The sequence below is a fragment of the Meles meles genome, chromosome 5, assembly GCF_922984935.1.
Source record: "Meles meles chromosome 5, mMelMel3.1 paternal haplotype, whole genome shotgun sequence".
Taxonomy (NCBI): domain Eukaryota; kingdom Metazoa; phylum Chordata; class Mammalia; order Carnivora; family Mustelidae; genus Meles; species Meles meles.
Genome location: NC_060070.1, coordinates 100,008,050 through 100,028,473, shown reverse-complemented (window position 1 = coordinate 100,028,473; position 20,424 = coordinate 100,008,050). Strand labels below are relative to the sequence as shown.

General features: G+C 39.9%; 1 protein-coding gene across 1 annotated transcript in view; it reads left to right on the top strand.

The window, feature by feature from the left end:
* LOC123941759 (fibrocystin) overlaps positions 1 to 20,424 on the top strand; it is a 361,193-nt gene that overhangs the window by 176,617 nt on the left and 164,152 nt on the right. The window contains exons 38-43 of the mRNA XM_046005454.1: positions 4,654 to 4,864; positions 5,250 to 5,407; positions 7,821 to 8,012; positions 11,088 to 11,213; positions 13,579 to 13,635; positions 13,888 to 14,018. Coding sequence (XP_045861410.1) covers positions 4,654 to 4,864; positions 5,250 to 5,407; positions 7,821 to 8,012; positions 11,088 to 11,213; positions 13,579 to 13,635; positions 13,888 to 14,018 — 875 coding nt within the window. The remainder of the gene's footprint in view (positions 1 to 4,653; positions 4,865 to 5,249; positions 5,408 to 7,820; positions 8,013 to 11,087; positions 11,214 to 13,578; positions 13,636 to 13,887; positions 14,019 to 20,424) is intronic.

The window sequence follows — 20,424 nt, the reverse complement described above, 5'->3', positions numbered from 1 at the left end:
AGTGCATGAAAAATGTTTATCTACACGCACACACACACACACACACACACACACGACAGCATTCACCAATTTGCTATGCATAATGTGAAGCTAGCTGCATGCAGAAATAGGGAGAAGTTATTTGCATGTATTTCAGAAAGATTTCTAGTTCTTTTGTGAGTTGCTTTATCTTTGTATTCTGATGTGAACATTAGTTTAATGAAATGATTCTTCCCTTCCTTTCTCCCCTCCCCTCACTCTCTTTCCCTCTCCTTCCTCTCCTCGTCCTTCACTACCTCCCCACCCTCAGTGATTTGGAAAGGTCGTGGCAGTTATTCACTTGGAATAAAGATTGAAGTCTTACAAAATAAACAGAGGACAATTAGTGATTTTAAGTGTGTTAACCCACAAAGATTATTTTCTTTCTCCCCATGCCCATTTGCTAAGATGTTTCTCTGGGATGGTGTAATTAGGGATGAATGGCACTGAAAAGTTTGGACAATAATTTGTAGGAAATACAATTATGAGTCGAAGTCATTAGTGGGAGTAAATGAATAGTTTGTTGGTTAACAGGTCAATGTTGAAAGCCCAAAGTGGTTAAACATTGTATTAAATTACACATTGAGAGCTTAACCCTTTTCATTTGAGCATATTCATAAATTATTGAGCTTTTCAAACTGTATTTTTATGTTTTTTGATTTTGTGGTAGAGAAAGGAAGGGAACTGCCCAACTTGGGTTTTCTAAGAGTTCTTGAAGTAAAATGACTCACGTTTATAGTGTGGGCAATGCTTTCTTCATCACAGAAGCTGGCTGTTTTGCCTTGTGAAGCCCTTAAATAACATTTATGAAGTAAGGAGAATAATTTTTTGAGTACCAAAGCTCTCCGGGTACAGTTAATTAAGAATTATTTCCAGAGTCCGGCAATTTGATTATGTGTCCAGTTCTTTGGTTCTGGACTCAGAAGCCCCAGTTTCAGAACTCAGTGCTGACGTCTCATGACTGTCAAATCTTGTCCTTGAAGCATTTCAGTTTCCTAATCTGTTCAATTTGTCAAAAGAAAAACAACAAGAAGAAACAAACAGTTCTTACTCCAAGTGAAACTACTTAGCCTAGGTTGGGTTTATTCTAAGTTCTTAATAAATGTTTGCATTGTTTGTTCTGTTTTCAAGCACATTGGATATTATATAGTCATTTAGGCATATATCTCTTGTTTTTAAGATTTTATTTATTTTTTTGTCAGAAAGAGAGAGAGAGTTTAAGCAGGAGGAGCGGGCAGAGGGAGAAACAGGGTCCCCACTGAGCAGGGAGCTAGACATGGGGCTCAGTCCCAGGACCCTGGGATCATGACCTGAACCCAAGGCAGATGCTTAACCGACTGAGCCACCCAGGTGTTCCTCGGCATATGTCTAATGGGAGTTTGCAAGTGAATGTCCAGAAGGCAGTATTCAAAATAAGTAATTTAAATCCTTATGGGTTGAATGCTAATTGTGAGCCCAGGATTGTGACATATATAAAGGAAACATATAAAGCAGTGTCCCTGAATTCAGGTAGTAAATACCGAGGTGGGAGATAAGACATAGGCACTGTGATAATTATGGAATAATTTAATACTGAAATATATGGTACTGACTACAGGTTATATATCTTGTCTCCCCAGTACCCCAACCCCCTTGGCGAGTCTTCTCAGACTGTGTGTATTTCAGCAGTGACAAGAAAAATTTATTGCCATGCCCTGCCCCCAACTCTCATAGAATATTTAGCATTTTTCAGCATTCCTGCCTGCTTATTATAGGTGTCGTCATGACAAATGTCATGTGAGTTCATCAACTTGTCTGTCTGTTGCCATTACCATGAGGCTTCCTTTGTGCACTTTACCTCCTCTTTTGGCTTTCTTGGTCATTGTTCCTGCTGTTCTGTGCAGTAGGGGAGACAAACAGAAGTATAGTAAGAGGTCAAATTGCAGTATGTTGAATGCTAGAAAGGAGAGGAACATGGTGATGGGACAGATTATAACAAAAGGCTGGACCCAGTCAGGAGGTCTTGGAGGCTTCTCTGAGGAACCAAGCTGAACATCATTCTGAAGAATGAGGCAGAGTGAATTAGTGCCAGAGTTCCAGGCAGAGGAGCATCAGGGGCAAAAGCCATCTCGAGAGTTCCTTCAGGTCCTTATCACAGGTTCAGTCATGGGTCCATGAGCTCAGGAAAGAGGGCCTATAGCTGAGCCAGACCCTGTCATCCTCTGTTTTTCTATCTACTCCTTTGTGTAAGCTTCTCCTCCCCAAAATGGCCCACAGTATAGCCACAAACCTGGGCATGCCCAGATCACAGATGTAAACAGATCTTTTGCTTAAGTACAAACCCCACATCACTAGAAGGTCTGTAGGAGGAGGTGGACGTCAGCATGGGCTGAAGTTCCCCCTGAAATCCAGTGGAAGAAGCAGGGCTTGAGCTGCATTTTGGAAGAATAGATGAGGGAAGGCAGGCCAGGCACCTAGGTGGAAGGGGTAGAATGGGTAAAGGGATAAAGGAAGGAATGATCCTGTCAAATGAGAAAAGGTAAACAGACTGGATTTCCTGGAATAGAGAGTTTATTACAGAGTCAAAGACCATCAAGTAGATCAGAATCTGGAGAGTCTTAAAAGTCAGGAAGGGAATTTGGGGCTTTGTTACTGAGTATTGTAGGCAGACACTAGAGATTATAAACAAAGAAGGGATATAACTAAACTAGAATAAGGCAGAAAGAGGAGAAAAAGGTGTTTGCTCAGGTCTAGCTCAGGTGATTATTATAATTATTTTGACATTTGTGAGTTTGAGGTAACAATAGCTCATCCAAATGTCAACATCTACCATGTAGCTAGAAATATGATGAGGCACTGATGAAACGTCCAAGGTTGATGCTTTGGTCATACACATTGACATGTGTTATTTTGCCACGAGAGTGAATAAGTTATGAGATAATATTCCTGCTTTCTAAAAGCTCTGTCAACAATTGAAAGGACATATGTTTATGTTAATAGGTAAAAATGCACTTCAAGATTCTCTGATTTTTTTTTCATTCACTCTGACTTGACTATTATAAGAATGATTAGTTGAGAAATACCTTTGTTGTCCCTACTGTTTGTTCTGCTACCTGTAGCTTGCAAGCTGGTAGGTGCAGAGTAGGTATTTTTTGCATATTGATTTAATATTGTGCACAACTGAGCACAGAGTTTAAAAGCATTTTTGTCTTTAATAAACATTTTTTATGCTTGGTAGAAAATTTTCCATATAGACATTCAAGAATAGATCGTAGAAATTCACATATATATGCATATATGTATAAAGAGACTTATTTTATTTTATTGTTCCCAAAGGTTAAAACATACAAACAAGGAATAAAATTAAAATTATTTTCTTTTGGGATGATTTATGTCTTAATTTCCACCTGCCCTATAATTAGAAATTTTGAACTCTGTAAATTATTACAAGATAAAATTATTGCCCAAGTAAACTTCAGAAATTACATCATTAACCTAGGGACCTTTCCAAGCCTAGAACAACATTATTGGTACAAGTGCTCGTGCACACACAGACACATAAATAAAGAGGGAAGTTTAAAATAATTTGAAAATGATTTATTGTCGGTTACCTCTGTAGTTGGAGATTCAAGTATTATTACTTTACTTTAGTGCAACAAGGGAGGACAGTAAGTTGCTGTGGGCTAAAGGTAAATTATGATCTATTGCAAAGGAGGAAGGAAATGTACTGAGGAAAGAAGAAGGAGTTGGGAGTAAGCCATGTGTTTTCTGAAGTATTGCTTCAGATAATGGCTTGAAAAAAGTCTTTGCCTTGACTCTTGTTGGGAAAGGCCAGAATAAACTCTTTGAGACAGACTACCTTCTTGAATTTTGGATAGTTAAGGAGTGGCCTACTGGCATGGGGAGGATCAAATGGATGAGCAGGAGCCCGATACAAACCAGGACTCTAGAGTCTCAAGTTCCCCCACCTTCAACTTGGCTTAGCAAAGCCACTTGGACATGGCGCCCACTTTGGAATTTGAAAGGATCATCAAGACTTAGGACAACAAATCCAAGGCAATTTTGAGTCTCTATACTACTAACCCATTTGTAAACTGAGCTGAAGTCTTTGGGTTAGAGATTTGTTACAAACTTTTATATCGGAGAGTCTAATAGTCATTTGTTTTTATTCAGAATAAGAAAGAAGTGGTAAAATTTCATTCTCAAAACAGTATGATGCCAGGAAGGAAAATACTAAAATGTGTTTTAGATTTATTATGTGCAAGGTCCAAGCTAGATGTCTCATTTAATCCTCTTACCACTCTGTGGGGAAAGGCCTTGCTACTTCTGCTTTGTATCTGAGGAAACCGGAGCCATCCTTGAGTACATCACCCTGGTTAGAACAAGCAAAACTGATTTAATTGTCAGTTGAGTCTGACTCCAATTCCTGTATTTTTCACCTCATGCCAAGTTCAATCCTGCATTATTTTTATTGCAACATGTAACAGATGAGAAAACTAATATCAAAAAAAAAAAAAAAGTAAAAGCATTAGTGCTCATCAAGCCTGAAGCTTGCTTTCCTAGACTCTTACTCCATAGGATTCTTTGGCTGAATAACATCAAACTCATATTAATTATTAATATATCTAAGGGCAAATTTTCCTCATTTGGCTTTAGGTTTGCTCCCAGAAGTAACTGTCACTCATCTTCGAGCAGCTGCCTCTGCCCGGGACACAGTGTTGGCTCTGGAGGATGCCGTGGACTGGTGCCCTGGAGATGAAGTTGTCATCATTGGTGGAATAGGTGTTGAAGGTGCCAAACCCACAGAAGAGATTGTTGTTGTGGAAGCAGTGCACAAAACAGACCTCCATCTGAGGTCACCCTTGAGGTATTGAATGCCAACTTAGCTCCGTTTTGACGGAAGCAGAGGAGGTCTTAACTGTGTTGGTGTCTGGACACTTGTTTGTCTTTCCATGACGTCTTTTGACATTAAACAGTGTTAGATGTGTTGATAAGAAAATTACAATGCATGAAACATTTGAAAGATTTAGACATCTCGAATACATTTTTCCTGTAAGACTCTAGAACTTCCGTCTTATGGTACAATGCACCTAATTCTCACACGCTTGTGCCCATAGTTCAACTCTTCTGTACCTCAGTTTGTAAAGAGATAGACTCCCAAGGGAGAATTAGGCTAATCTAGGGTCTTACTATTTTAATAAGGTTTGGAGTAATATCTTCAAATGTGTCTTTTCCATTTTTTTTTCCTTCAGATATTCTCACAACTTCACAGAGAATTGGGTGGCTGGAGAACGCCATATTTTAAAGGTCACGGTAGTGCTGCTCAGCAGGAGGGTCACCATACAAGGGAATCTCACTGCTGAGAGGATGAAGCACCTCGCTTCATGCCAGGAGGCCAATGCTTCAGAAGGTAGAGAAGTATTTCACTGGAAAGTCAATGAGTGAAAAAGAATGTTCTTCCTGTCAAACAATACATAATAGGGAGGGCACGTTTTGCATGGAGCACTGGGTGTTGTGCAAAAACAATGAATACTGTTACGCTGAAAAAAATAAATAAAATGAAAAAAAAATGGAATAAACCCTTAGCCTTCCCATGTCCATAAGATTCTTTAGTTTTCAGAATGCTCTTGATAAATTGTCATTTCATCTCCTGCCTTCTGTGCTCGCTTCGGCAGCACATATACTAAAATCATCTCCTACCTTCTACGACCTTGTGAACGAGGTAAACCAGTTTTCACTTGTGAAATTATTTCTCTGGGGAAAAAAAAATCCTGTTAAATAATAAAATCTGGAGAGTCGGATTAAATATCCAAGGAAATTTATAAGGAGGTCTTAACTGTGATTCCAGGTCCCTTCTACAATTCTCAGGAAAACAGTTTAATGCCAGAGTCATAGACCCAGGCAGCGCATTTCTTACTGATTAGACTGATGGGCTCTTGTGTCCCCCCCGACCCCCTTGCTTCACCCCTACTTTTAGAGTTTGTTTTCTGAGTGAACTACCACCTACTTTAAGTAAGTGCTTGAAAAAGTCAATTTATCTTCTAGAAGAATAACAGGCACTGAATCACACTGATGTGCCTATTAAACATCTATTTCAGGGATGGTTAGTTTAGTAGGTTATGTTTTGGTTTCCCAGGCTGTAGATTATGAGGCTTTCACATGTTGTGAAGATATCATTTGTCAACTTTGGTTTAGGATGGTGTGGGTGTCAAGGATGACTCCCAGGCATGAGCTCTGGATGGATGATGAGTCTATTTAGTGAGATGGGAAGAAGAACAGCTTTTGGAGTGGGAGGCTACAGATCATGACTTTAATTTTGTACATGCCGAGAGAGACTCCAGGTCAGGACCTGAGTAGAGGTGCTTGGGAGTGTTTGGAGCCTGGAAGAAATGTTGTGGCTGGAGTTAAAGATTTGAGTCATGTCTACATAGAGATACATGTGGTTGCCATGTTGGGATGTGGTTGGGTGAGAGGGACCTTGATTCTACCTTCTACCACCCCGTCACCTAGCTCACAAATGTATCATTCTGAAAGAGGTTTGGATACTATGTGTTAGAATCCAAAGATTCTCAGATTTAACAATTTTGCTGAAATGGGAGCTGCTTTTTCTATTCAGATTTTCTCAGTTGTCCTCATCTAGGCATTCTCAGATCATATTGTCTAAAATACTGCATTTGATTGTGCTGCTAGAGAGACTATGCCTCTAGGACTGAGCCATTATAAATCTGTTGGCACCGAATGGAAAAATCTCTGATTTCATCACAACTCTTAAAAGTTATTACAAATTTCTCAAGATAAAACAAATCCATAGACATTCCTTAAAAAAAGAAATAACGTATCACTCTCCTTTTCTTTGTGTGGGGCGGAAGAGTGGAAATGAGCCAAATAAATAATATGATGCCTAAGCACTCAAAATATTATGGATTACTGGCAGAAAGAATCAAAATTGTGATAAAGCATACAAATACGAAACACCTCTTCATTTACCTCTTATACATTTATTCCTGGGTGTTAGCAAATTTACTGTGAATTATTCACTGTGGAATGATACATCATTTTGTATTTGTGGCAGTCTAGTTTATTAACATGGAAAATAAATAACTAATTCAGATGATGATTTCTTATTCATTCTGAGGGGAGTTCACACTGCTAGATGCCGTGTGTCCACAGAAAGTGTCCTGGATCCCGAGGTCACAGCACTTTGGTGCATTGGTTGCTGAGTGTATTAGGACCTTGCTGTTTGTTGTCCTCACTAGGAACTGGAAGGAGGTGTGGTGGGAGTGGGGGAGTTCAGCTGCTTGTCTAGAGCCCTTTGCCATTTCTGCAGTGGCATTGTTGCTCAGTCCCCAAACTACAAAGCAGCAAAAAAAAAAAAAAAAAAAAGGGGGGGGAACCCCATTGGACAGCTTAAGACTAAAAAGAGCTGTGATTACATTCAGCACTCACATTTCTTCCCTACAATTATCAACCACGAGAAGGTCATTTTATTGCTCACTCCCTCCAGGGGATCTTTTGGATTGAAATAAGCATCTATTTCTGTTGGTTTTGTGGCTTGTAGTCAGCCTCTTTGTGACAGTAATTAAGGTGATTGATTTGGGGGCTTCTGGAAATAATAGAGTGAAGGCAACATCATGTCCTAGTTATCGGATGTTTTAATTAATAATCCAAAGAGGAGAATCAAAGTAAAAGGGAAACAAGATTATTAAATGAAACAAACAATAATGGTTTGTCCCTTGTGCCGACAGTACCTTTCATACCAGATGACTTGTCTAGAAGCACATTGCACGTGCTTCAGGTCCCCCCGACTTCACTCTGTGTTTCAGGGAATCTGCAGGACTGTTTCTATTCCAAGAGTGAGAAGATATTGGGATCCAGGGATCTGGGGGCCAGAGTCATTGTTCAGTCTTTTGCCAAGGAACCCAGCCGGGTCCAGTTGAAGGGAGTGCAGTTTCGGGCATTGGGGCAAGCCTTCCGTAAGCATCTGAGCGCACTGACTCTGGTGGGAGCTATGAGAGGTAAGTAGGTCCAGGCCTATGACTTCCCATTTTTCCTCTTCTGCCATGTTCCAGGCTCATGCAGGGGCCATGAGAGGTGACCAATGGGGACATGGGGGATTCAAAGGTGGATAATTTATAACCTAGATCTGTGGTTCTCCAATTTTAGTATGCCTAACAAAAATTTATTTGGGGAGCTCACTAAAATTTAGGATTATAGACTCTGCCCTGATAAATTCTGGTCTAAGATAGACATAGCAATCTGAATTTTTAAAAGGAAGCCTTGTGATTCTGGAACAAGTAGTTCCAAGGAGTACACTGTGGGAAACATGAGTATAGGTACAATAGACACAGAAAGAACCACATAAATCTGTGTTTTGAATCCTGCTTCTGTCATTTACTAGCTTTGTGATCGCAGGCAAATGGATATTGAATAGTATAAATAATCAGTGCTCTGAGAGCCAGGCACAGCAGAAAGCATCTCCATAGGAAGTGTTCCTAACTCACTCCCACTTCTGCCTGGGAAAGTGGGGGAGAATGGGCTGAGAACCAGGTGCTTTTCCTGGGCTCATCGAGTAGGCAGACTGCAGATCTTGGCCAGATCTAAAGACGTGTGAAGGGAGCAGGAAAGAGCAAATGCAGGTGAGAACAACTGGGTAAAAAACAAGATCAGAACCAGAAAAGAAGAATATGACCAGATGTAGGTAAATGTTCTGAAACCAAAGTTGGAGAGACACAAGAGCATCCCAGGGTAAAACCCCAATACCAGATGCGGATGAGCAGAGAATAAGAGATGCTCAGTAATGAGGACAGCAGCTCCCTTTCTGAATCATCCTCCCCAACCCCAGCTCCTCCAGCACCCACACATTCAAGCTTTGCTTTCCTAGAAAGGGGCTGTGCTCTGGGGGTGATGTTTGACAGAGAGTATCAGACATACTTGGAGGTTCAGTCAGGTCTAGAGAGATGCTAGGATTTCAGCAGCCAATGACAAAGTAATCCTTGAGGTCCTTAAAGGCAGAATCCTGGCACCTGCAGCATTTGTTTTTTCTTCATCTCAAATCATCTGCACACCAAGGACGACTATTTATCCTAATTTTCCGGATCTTCCCCACCTTATTTATTTTTGACATTCAGTTAGGGAGATGGTTCCTAACATGGCTCCTTCCCTGCACACTGGGATGATCAGTATCTTTGTGCCGTAGTCTCTTGTTCTTCGGTCTACTGGTGCTTACTGTGCTGCAGGAAGTTTGCTGTGGGTCTAGCTCCAGTAGCAGTCGGGGTAACAGTCACATATGAGTCTTATCAGTTAAATGTAATCAAACTCTTTCCTTGCTCAAAAGTCAATCTGTCTCCACCAACCTGTTTCAAAATAGCTACACTATTATTTATTTTATAAATTTCATATCAGTTGAAAACCTTCAGTGCTTTAAAAGTTTGAAAATCACTAAATTAGTACCAATTGTCTTTCCCAGGAGGGGCACGGAAATTCTGGCCTGCTTGCCAAAGAATCTTATTGTTTCATGCCCCAAAGTTCTTTGTACCCTGTCTGGTCAATTGCCCCTAGACACTAGAGTTAGAAGGTGTTGGAATCTCGGGGCGCCTGGGTGGCTCAGTGGGTTAAGCCACTGCCTTTGGCTCAGGTCATGATCTCAGGGTCCTGGGATCAAGTCCTGCATCGGGCTCTCCACTCAGCGGCGAGCCTGCTTCCCTCTCTCTCTCTCTGCCTGCCTCTCTGTCTACTTGTGATCTCACTCTGTCAAATAAATAAATAAAATCTTTAAAAAAAAAGAAGGTGTTGGAATCTTTTCTGGCTTTATGAGAAAATCCCTGAATTCCACCCATAATAATTCCAAAAATACATTAGTAATTATTTTATCGTTCAGATGCTCAGGCCTATATTGAATGAATGATATGTAGAGTTCTGGAGTCAGGAAAACTCTGAAGCAGGCAGTGTTTCCTACAGAGGTGGGTGTGGATGGGTTGACATACAGGTGAGTAATGTGAGGATACCTGGTACTAGAGGAGCTGAGATCAAAGAGAATGCAGAACCTCAGTGTCAGTAGTGACACTATGGTTGAGAAGTTTTTGGATAACTCCAATTTAAAGTCAAATTATTCCATAAACCAAAGTTTTTTTCAGTACTTCAAGCATTTGATATATATATATATATATATATATATATAAAATATCTCTCACTATCTGGAAATAATATAAAACTCCTTTGTCAGGATTTATCATTTAATTATCCATTATGATTTTAATGTAAGTTTCTTATGCCAGAATGAAGATACCCAACTAAGCAGAATTTGCTTAGTTTTATTTGCCCAATTCCTGAAATATATAGTTGATACTCAGTAAATATTTATTTATTGACTGATCCAGTTGACATAACTTGATGGGGAGGGCATAAAATATGCCCATGGAACCAGGGTAATTTTTCCTAAATGTCAATTTCTTTTAGCATAGTAGAGTACTTGCCTTTCACTTTCATAAATCCACCACATTCAAATGTGAGAGTCATGATCCTCAGGTCAACCTCTGGTTTTGCTTACATTTTGGAATAAGAATCTTTGGCTATCTCGGGCCAAGAATATAATTGCCTGGCAAATTAAATAAATTATGTCACAGCCTGAAGAAATAACGACTGTATCTCCATGTGGAAGATGTGATTTTCAAAGATCAGATCTGGTCCTTCAGGAGGACTCTTCACATTGTGCATCACTTCTCTTCAGCCACTGTCTGCCATATTGGGATAAGGATGGCAGAGAGGGTGGCCAACTGGAAATCCTGACAGCCGTTCATTCTTTGGTGGTTTGGCCGTGCTGTCTCTTCCTCAGATGGTTTTCTTTCTAGCACCTTACTCTTGGATTCTACCTTGCTTAACCTTGGTATCTTTGAGGTGCATTGGCCTGAGTTGTCCAGGTTCTTGATTTGATTTCTCTTTCTAACTCCTCATTTTCTGAGTTTCATTATTGTGGGGAGGGGGTTGGGGGGGACATTCTCAGTTATAGTACAGCTTGCTTTGGAAATGATCAACAGAATCTGAGGAAGCTTCAAGATTCACTTCAAATGTTTGCTGTACTCTTTCCTCTTCAGATTCCTATGTACAGGGTTGCACAGTGTGGAGCTCCTTCAGTAGAGGCCTTAGCATGTCAAGAACCTTGGGCCTGAAGGTGGACAGTAACGTATTCTACAATATTTTAGGCCATGCACTGCTGGTGGGTAAGTGATGAACTTTTTAAATTTTGGCATTCTTGAGTAGGACAAATAGTTTTTCAAGAGGAATTTTCCCAAAATTTGAATTCCCAATCTGTAAAAACCTTAGCCTCTGATCATTAGAAATAGGCCATAGCTTAAAATTCTGGATTTAAATTTACCTATCACTAATTAGCTTCCTCAACTATATTGTAAGGTAACTAATCTTTTAAAGGTGACATTTCAATTGAGGTTAATAAACATGACATGGGAGGTTTTCAAATTTACTGTCAGCAATTTTCACAATAATTTAAAGTCACATAAATAAATCTCTGCATAGTCTTATGGAATGTTAAGCCTTGATGTTGGACAAGAAGTTAAAAATCCTGAATTCTGTTCTTAGCTTCTCCTATGGCTTGCTAGAGAAGTTCATGTTTCAGAATCTTCTGCTTGTTCACTTGTATCTGCTTTTTTCTCTGAAAGTTCATTCCCCTTGTAGAACCCAGAATTATCCCTAAAAAATGCAAATTGCATCCTATCATTCCTATCCTTAAAACTCTAAGAATTTCTTATTGCTCTTAGACTACAATCCTAAATCCTTAACCTGGCTTAGAAGTCTTCCTCAGTGATTTTTTTCCCTCTGTTAATGTTTGTGAACTTGTCTTGCTCTTTTTCTATTCCTCTGTACTCTAGCTATGCTGAGCTGTTTTAATTCTTTCAAAAATCCACCTTTTTTGCCCCCTAAAGGCCTTTGCACAAACTCTTTCCCTCTACTAATACTGCTCGCTCTCCTCCTGAAAAGTTGTCTCCTCCACACTCCTAAGTGAGGTCCCTCTATTTAAGCTCTTTGAGCACCAGTCATTATTTATTGATTTAAAATTACATGTCATGTCTCTGATCATCTGATTAATGACTGTTTGTACCACCAGATTTCATGTGAACACTGTTTCCTTAGCATTTAGCACATTAGCTAGTTCTTTGTACGTATATTTGTTGAAAGAAGTGAATGAATTAGTGAAAAAAAGATCTTCAAATATATTGCAATACAAAAGCAAATCAGAGGTTATCAGTGAAAGTCAGACTATATTTGTTAAATGATATTGCATATTTAAATTAATTCTGTGATACCATCAGTGGGAACATGTATGTGTTTCATTTAAGAATGATCGGTTGAGGGGCGCCTCGGTGGCTCAGTGGTTAAGCCTCTGCCTTCGGCTCAGGTCAAGATCTCAGGTCCTGGGATCGAGCCCCGCATCAGGCTCTCTGCTCGGCGGGAAGCCTGCTTTCCCCTCTCTCTCTCTCTGTCTGCCCCTCTGCCTACTTGTGATCCCTCTCTCTGTGTAAAAAAAAAAAAAAAGAATGATCGGTTGAGAAAAAAAATTATAAAGTTCCTAATCCTGAGAGGGAAACAGTTTAGTGAGAAAATACGGATCATATAAACATGGGTTAAAACAAACTCCAACTCTGAAAGACAAAGAACTAAGGACAATGTGGCAATCAGGCGCAGGAAAATCTTTCGATTGGACAAGGATTGTAAATTTAACTGCTACAGAGCAGTTAAACTCACAGGTGAAGGATTGACTTTGCTTAATCCTACTTTTGTCAGTGTAAGGGAAAAGTTTGCTGAAACCCAGATCAGAAATTCAGGAAGGTACCCTAACAATATTAATTCAGGAGAAAACAATTATATGGGATAGACATTAACTAGGCAAAGAAGAAAACCTGCAGGAGGAATTTAGCCTTTAGTGCTTATTATGAATCGGAGGCTCCTGACATCGATTATACTGCAGGTGATGAAATTAGAATATTTGTTTGTTAGTGCATTATAAAGTACTTAATTTCATGCAAAATAGGTTTGTAAACCCAGTTCATGAAATGACATGGGAAGCTCATATACCTAAATACCTAATAAGGAGAAGGGTCCGTGGGGCTGTTCTTTACTGATGCTACGTATATGGCTAATCGGTCTCTGTAGCATGGCCCATTTTATCCTCATTTGTTTTCTTATTTATTATTCCTTATTTATTTTCTTCTCTTCTATTCCAGACCACTGCAGATAGTTGGTGGCCAATTTGAACAGCTAGGGAGGGGTTGGAGCAGACACAGGCATATGCAGCATTTGACTGTGGGGACACTTAAATTCTTCCTAAGAAGTAAAAGAATACATCTATTTCTTTGTTCTTTATCCTGTTTAAAATGAACTTCTGATTCACTATGACACTCTAGAATGAAAAAGCCCATATAATCTGTATCTCTTTGTCTGGTCTATGAATTAAAAATACACAAAGAAATTAAAAATAAACCATACCAAGAAGAAGAAATAGTGTGGCTGTATCTCTCATTTTCCTGGGTGGCATGAACTGAATGAAGTAACACGACCTTTTGTTCCCAGGTACAGACATGGACATAAAATACATGTCTTGGGAAGTGACTCCTGAAAAAAAAATTGGTAAGTATATAACTTGGTTTTAAATCAAGCTACACTCCACTTAAGTTTTTGTGTATTTTATGGACACATCCGATGGCAAAATGTTAACTATCTTAAATTTGTGGAACCTACTAAATATTTCTTAAATATATATATTTATATAAGCATGATGTAAGCTGTGATGTATACTAGTAGAAGCAAGACTGTTGAGTTATGTAAATATTAATTATGTTTGTGGTTCCCCTGGGTTTGATTTATCTTTTCTTAAATTAGACCGGTCAGAACAGGGAAATATCATAAGAAACAATGTGATCATCAGTGTTTCTGGCACCGAGGGACTGTCCAGTCCTGAAACGTTGACGCCATCTGGTATCTATATCTGTAATCCAACCAACGTTGTAGAGGTAAGACCTGTAGCTCCACTAGGAAGGTCAGAGCTTGAGAGGCCATAAAATTCATTCCAGAAGTTATTTGGAGGAGTGGAAGCATAAGATGGCATAAAAATGTTTACTTGTGGCACAATGGTATTGAAAAACAAATTTATGACTTTATGTTAAATAAGTGCTTTGGTATAAATTCAGAATTCCTGTGAACACTCTTTGAAGCAATATCTATCTACCTGTGGCAAAACAAAGGAGATATTGATTATTTTCTGGTCCTTCAGATTAACACATATATCTTTAATATAAACACATATATGTGTTTATGATAAACACATATATCTATAATATCTTCCTGAGCTGTCTGTTATGGTTTCTGATTTCTGTCCCAATTTCAATAATAATTACTTATTAAGTCTTCATTATTTTCCTCTGTAAATGTGGTCATATTGTTGCCCTTTAAGAGTATTCAGAACTAGGGGTCAGGGCGCCTGGGTGGCTTAGTTGATTAAACATTTGCCTTAGATCAGGTCATGATCCCGGGGTCCTGGGATCGAGCCCCACAATGGGCTCTCTGCTCAGTGGGGAGTCTGTTTCTCCCTCTCCCCTTCCCCCTGTTCATGCTTGTGTGTGCTCTCTTTGTCTCTAAAATAAATAAATAAAATCTTAAAAAAAAAAACAAAACAACAAACTAGGGTTCAGCAAAGTCATGAGGTATATGAGATCATGTCAGATTCCAGAACAAATAAAGCACACTCTGATGGCCTTTTTTGTCCGATTATTTAGTACAACTTAATGTTACTTTTCCTTGGTAAATTTACCTCTAAACACTTTAAGAAATTAAATTTTTAGAGTGCCGTTTAACCGTAGATCGTGATTGAAGAGTTACATCAGACTAGTTAAAGGCCAGTTAGTTTCCTCTTTTAGTGAGTCTATCCTATGGATCATCTACCAAAGGGTTAAGGGCCTCAGTCTTCCGGGACACTAGTCCGACATCTCTTGTTTCATGGCAATTATGCCAGATTTCTGAGGAACCGAGAGAACAAATGTTTCTCTCTGATCATCTGTTTTTAATTACCTTCAGCTGAGTCGCCCCTAATCAAAGTCATGGTTTTCTCCTCAACCTTCCTCCAGACTCTTAATTACGCTTATTCCAAGCACAGCACTTACACACCATTTTAGGTGCCTAATAGGGGCAGCTAATATGCCAGTGAGGAAAGGAAGCAGAACTGCTTTAGACTGAAAGAAACCAAACTCCAGACCCAGGGCAACAAGAGCAGCATTTAACGTGTAGGTGACGATGGGCTTGTCGAGCACTTATGCCTGCAGGTTTGAGACCTAAAGAACTGTGTTTCTTGAATGCCTCAGACGGTATGACTTGACTACACTGAAATGCCCAGAGGAAAGTAGGTCCTCAGCTTTGTCCAGTTCATCTTCCTGCCTGAGGCTGGAATAGATCTAAGTCCTGCCTTGAATGCCAGGGGTAATGTCCATCTGATTTTCCTTCACTGGGTAGCACTCTGGAGTGTGGCCACAGGTCCTGGCCTCTTGTCTACTGGCATATTGAGTTGACTAGAGGTGCAGAAAACCACAGGGCCATCTAAAAAGCTGATTGGTTACCTGAGCTTTTGCAGACTGACCTGTGAATAGTCACAAATTAGCAATGAAAAAACTGAATCTAAGGCAAGCTGTTTGTTTCCTATTAGATGTTTCCAATTTCTATTTCATTTATTTTTTCCTCTTATATTCATTTTACAAAAGTGAAAAAAGAAATACAACGTATATGTTTTGAGAATGAGGCTTTAGTTAAAGCTGGTAGTGTAGATTTATTAAGCATACTCATTAGGTGTACTTGACATTGTCTTTGATGACCTTCAAGGTCTGTGGTTGTCTTTTCATTAGCTTATTAGTCATTTAGATCCTAGCACAGTATCTGAAACATAGTAGTTGCTCAGTAAAAATTAATTGAATATAATGAATGAATGAATGAAAATATAATTCCATAATCAAAGAGTGGAGGGAGAAAAGAGAAAAGTAAAGAATAGATTTCAAGATCCCACAATCATTTTGATGACTGAAAAATAAAACATTTATATGAAGCAGCATTTAAATCCCGTGGGACTTCTCTCTCAGTATTAAATATTGTACAACAAGGCCAGTTTTTTAGCTGCATGTCACTGCTATTCTCTTTTATTATTTTATTCTCTGTGCTATCTCTTTTATATCCTGTTGTTTAGAATGTATCACTGCTAAAGTCATAGGTGATAACTGGTGTATGTGGCAAAACCTAAAAATTATGAACTTCTCCTGACCCTAGGTCATTTCAGTTATTAAGTAAACACTAAGGTCAAGTTTATTAAGTGTGTCCTATGTGGGTGATACACAGAATACTTTGAAAAATCTATTTTAGAAATATGCCTTAGTTCCAAAGGGATGATAAGGAAGCTATGATAACAAAGATGGGTGTATGTGTGTAAGTGATTTGTAACAGGAAGGGACTTAGAAAAATTTGCCGTCTCCCAGGGTATTTCTGGTATTCAGGAGAGAGATGTTCCTGCACTCCATGCAACTGTTTCATGGGCAGTGGCTTCTATGTCCTGCTCTACCTGAACGAGAGTCAGACTACCCTGAAAGAGAAGGTAGTCAAGTCTTGGGTGTGTTCAGTTTTTGTGTCCTTTTCTCCTACCTTGCTTTAATATTTTCTTGCAGTCTGGCGAAATATTTTTTAAAGTCACTGTATTTGTGTAATTTATTGGGATTTTTCATTTTTGTTTCCTTAAGTTTTAAATTTTGAAATAATTTTAGGTTTAGAAGTTGCAAAAACATAACCAAGAGTCCCTGTGGGCCTTTCCCTTAGCATCCTCCAGTGATACCATCCCCATAACCGTCACCATATATCAGCCGTCACTGTAGCAATATCGAAACCAGGACGTTGACAATGGGACAAAACTGTTAACTGAACTAAAGCCCTTATTTGGACTTAAAGAAGGTAACACAATCTTAGTGTCTGTGCTACCGCTTCTGAAAGCCTTGACTCTCCCACTCTTATCAGAAGTCTGACCTTCATATCTCTGGCTTGGCAGGCAGGCAGAGAAGAAACGGTCGATCTTACAGGGATTTATGGTGACATGTTATTCCCAGTTGCCCTGATCTAGAGCCTAGGACCCAATGCTCTGTCACAGGGCACAGAACTCACCTTGGCTCTTCGTCAGCCACCTGGACAGTTTCCTCATCTTCAACCCTGCACAGGAGGAGGGGATTTCAAGTGTGATATTCCTTTGTATCTTTCATAAGCACAAGTGGTCTGTCTGTCTCCCGGCCCAGGCTGCAGCTAAGCCAAGCCCAGGACACTTTCTGTGAGAAGGGAAACCTGAGCTTTGTGTCCTCTTGCTAGGGATAGGATACTCAAGCCTGCTCTTCTGTTTGAGTGTCTGAGGAACTTGCGGTATTCCTCTGAATACTCCCTAGGTAGGCCTTTGCCAGGCTTTTCAAAAACAGATTGGTGGTGGCTCTTCTGTGCCTCACCTGTGGCGTTTAGAGCATTCCCTTTCCAGGCAGTCTTCCCTCGCCTCTCCAGAGTCTGAGTCTTTGACTCCATTGATGGAGATCTCTTGCTGTCTAGAGGCTCCATGGCTCGATGTTTTCAGTAGATGTACCCTCTGTCCACCTCAGGCTGGAAAGTCTTCGTTCTCAAACAGCAAGGGCCTGTTCATTTCCAAAGCTCTAGAGTATCCCATGTGTATGTAGGCACTGGAAATTTCCCATGACCAGACTCCTGTTTAGGATAGTCTGTGGAAAAACCCTGGAGACAAGCCCTTTGGAAACATCCATTTAATTTGAGGGGAATTTGTTCTGGTTTGTGAATCAATTTTGTAAGGAATTCTGTGTTTAAAGGCCAATTTCAGTTCTCTAGCTCTCCCCACTCAATAGCTAATGTATATTTAAGAGCTGCCTGAAGGGTTAACTCACTTTTTTTTCCTAGTGATTATAGATGCACACCTCAAGGAGCTGGCTTACTTGGGCAGTTAATTTCTCTCTGGAATTTCTCTTGCTTGAATGTCCATAATACATTGACTTCCGCAAAGAATTGATTTCCACACAAAATTCCCTGCTTGCCTTAAACCCTTCCCCACAAGCCGCTGGCTGCCTGCATAAATATGTGGTTTTTCCTCATGAATCATTTGCAGCATACCCAATTGGAATGGAGAGTAAAAAGGGCCAGGAAGTAATGTGATCTGACTGTTCAAGTGCTTCTTTTATAAGAAAAGTGAGCCTTACCAGCTAACAGAAGACCAAAGTTACAATATCCTGCCCAACTATAAATGCACTTGGAAAGCACTTATATTTATATATGTTCACCCAGATGTTCCATAAATGCTAATGACACCAGGGCAAGTGATTCCACAAATCTATTCATTTGCTCAAAATATGTACTCTCTGAGCACCTGTCTGGCCAAGGTGATGAGTACGGGTATAGTCCGTAGAATACATTCCTGAAATATGTGAATCTTTTCCCTCCCGGTAGAGTCTTGGTAATGAATGAGCATTTCATGGGTAATGATATCAAGGTGTATGTCCCAGTGAGATGTATGTTTCTCATTGTTTATATACTTGCAGAAAATGTGGGTGTTTCAGAAACCCTTCCTTCCCTAACTCTCGGTGCTTTTCCCATGGCTCAAATATGCTAGAGACATAGCTACTCCACGAAGGTTAAGTGGAAGGTGGAAATTCACATGGACTTCCCTAAGGAAGGTTCCAGTTGTGTAATCATAGCAATCAATAGCCATGTTACTTCCTTGTGTTTCTGTGACTGAAGTGTGTATTGGGCACTTGTATTTGCCAGCCCAGGGATAGTGATCCTTCCTAAAACTCAGAATCATGAGTATATTTCCTGTTTCTTAGCACGTAGAAAGAATTGAGATAACTGATTTGGTGCTAGTAAGTATTCTTTTGGGGAATGCTGATGGCAGATTTAAATGTTTTAAAAGATATAAATACCTTCCCAGTAAAGACTGTCAAAGTATTCTTAGAAATTAACCATGTTTTTATATTAGGTGGTCTTTCCATCCAAATCTGGAGATGGGCTACTAGAAAGCAGGCAGGGATTGTTTCAACAATGCATAGCACCAGTCTAGACCAGGGATTCTCAGTCATGGTAGTATTAGTATTTTAGGTGCTAATTCTTTGCTGTGAGAAGCTATCTTGGGTACAGCAGCATTCCTCCTCTCTACCCACTTAAGGTCAGTAGCATCCCTCCCTCTCAGTTGTGACAACTGGGAACATCTCTAAAGCTTTCCAAATGCTCCTCAGGAAACAGAATCATCTCTGATTGACAGCTCCAGCTCTAGACTATGCCACCTCAAGATGACTGGAGTCTTAGAGATGGCCCAGGTTCCCTGAAGTCATGTTAGAATATTGAATAGTAATTCAATTTCAGATTACATGATGTCCCAAAAGTCACTTGTGCCAAGTTCCTTGTGGTAGGTGAGATATGTACTTAGAATTTTAAATGGCCTCAGGAAATTGGAGAAATGCTTGGAATCCAAAATAATGAAGTACAGGAGTAAAGGGGCTGCTGGTCCACAAAGAAAGAAAGTGTTCTGGAACGGAGTAAAAAATGAGGAATGGTGAGCTAATTACAAATACCCAGGATGAGAGAGCTTTCTGGCATACAGTGAATAAAAATCTAAAAGTTAAGGAAACAGCACCTTGATTTTGTCAGCCTGTGCTGGCTTCCCGATGAGGTTCTTGTTGCTGCCTGCCAGCCAGGCTTCCACTAGCTGTGAACTCTGGTCCTCATTGATACTTCTGTAGAAACAGGAAACCTCCAGGAACCAGGGCATTGGAGCATTGGTTCTATTCTCACATGAGGCAGAAGTTGAATGTTGCTGGTGTTAAAACAACCTCTTTCAGTTTTTCATCAATATTGACTTTATTTGGTTCTGTGTGTGTGCGTGTGTGTGTGTGTGCGTGTGTCTGTGTGTGCATGTATGTAAGTTCTTAGTGGAACATGTGGAACACCCAGAGAGACAAGACTTTCCCTCTCTTTTTTAAGATTTTATTTATTTATTTGACAGAGAGAAAGAGATAGGGAGAGTGCACAAGCAGGGGGAGTGGCAGCCAGAGGGAGAGGGAGAAAGAGTTTCCACTGAGCAGGGAACCTGATGCAGGGCTCAATCCTAGGACCCCAGGATTATGACCTGAGCGGAAGGCAGACACTTAACCAACTGAGCCACCTAGGCATCCCAGGACAAGTCTCTTTAGAGTTCCATTCTGTGGGGAGAACTGCTATCTAATGGCGGCCAGTGGTCCACTCAGGTTCAGAGAGCTACCTTTAATAGCACCTAAAATCTTCTCATTTAGGAATTAAAGTCAAGAAAGTATAAGTCTAGAATGACTGAGGCTGTGGGCTGAAATGATTTTACTCAAC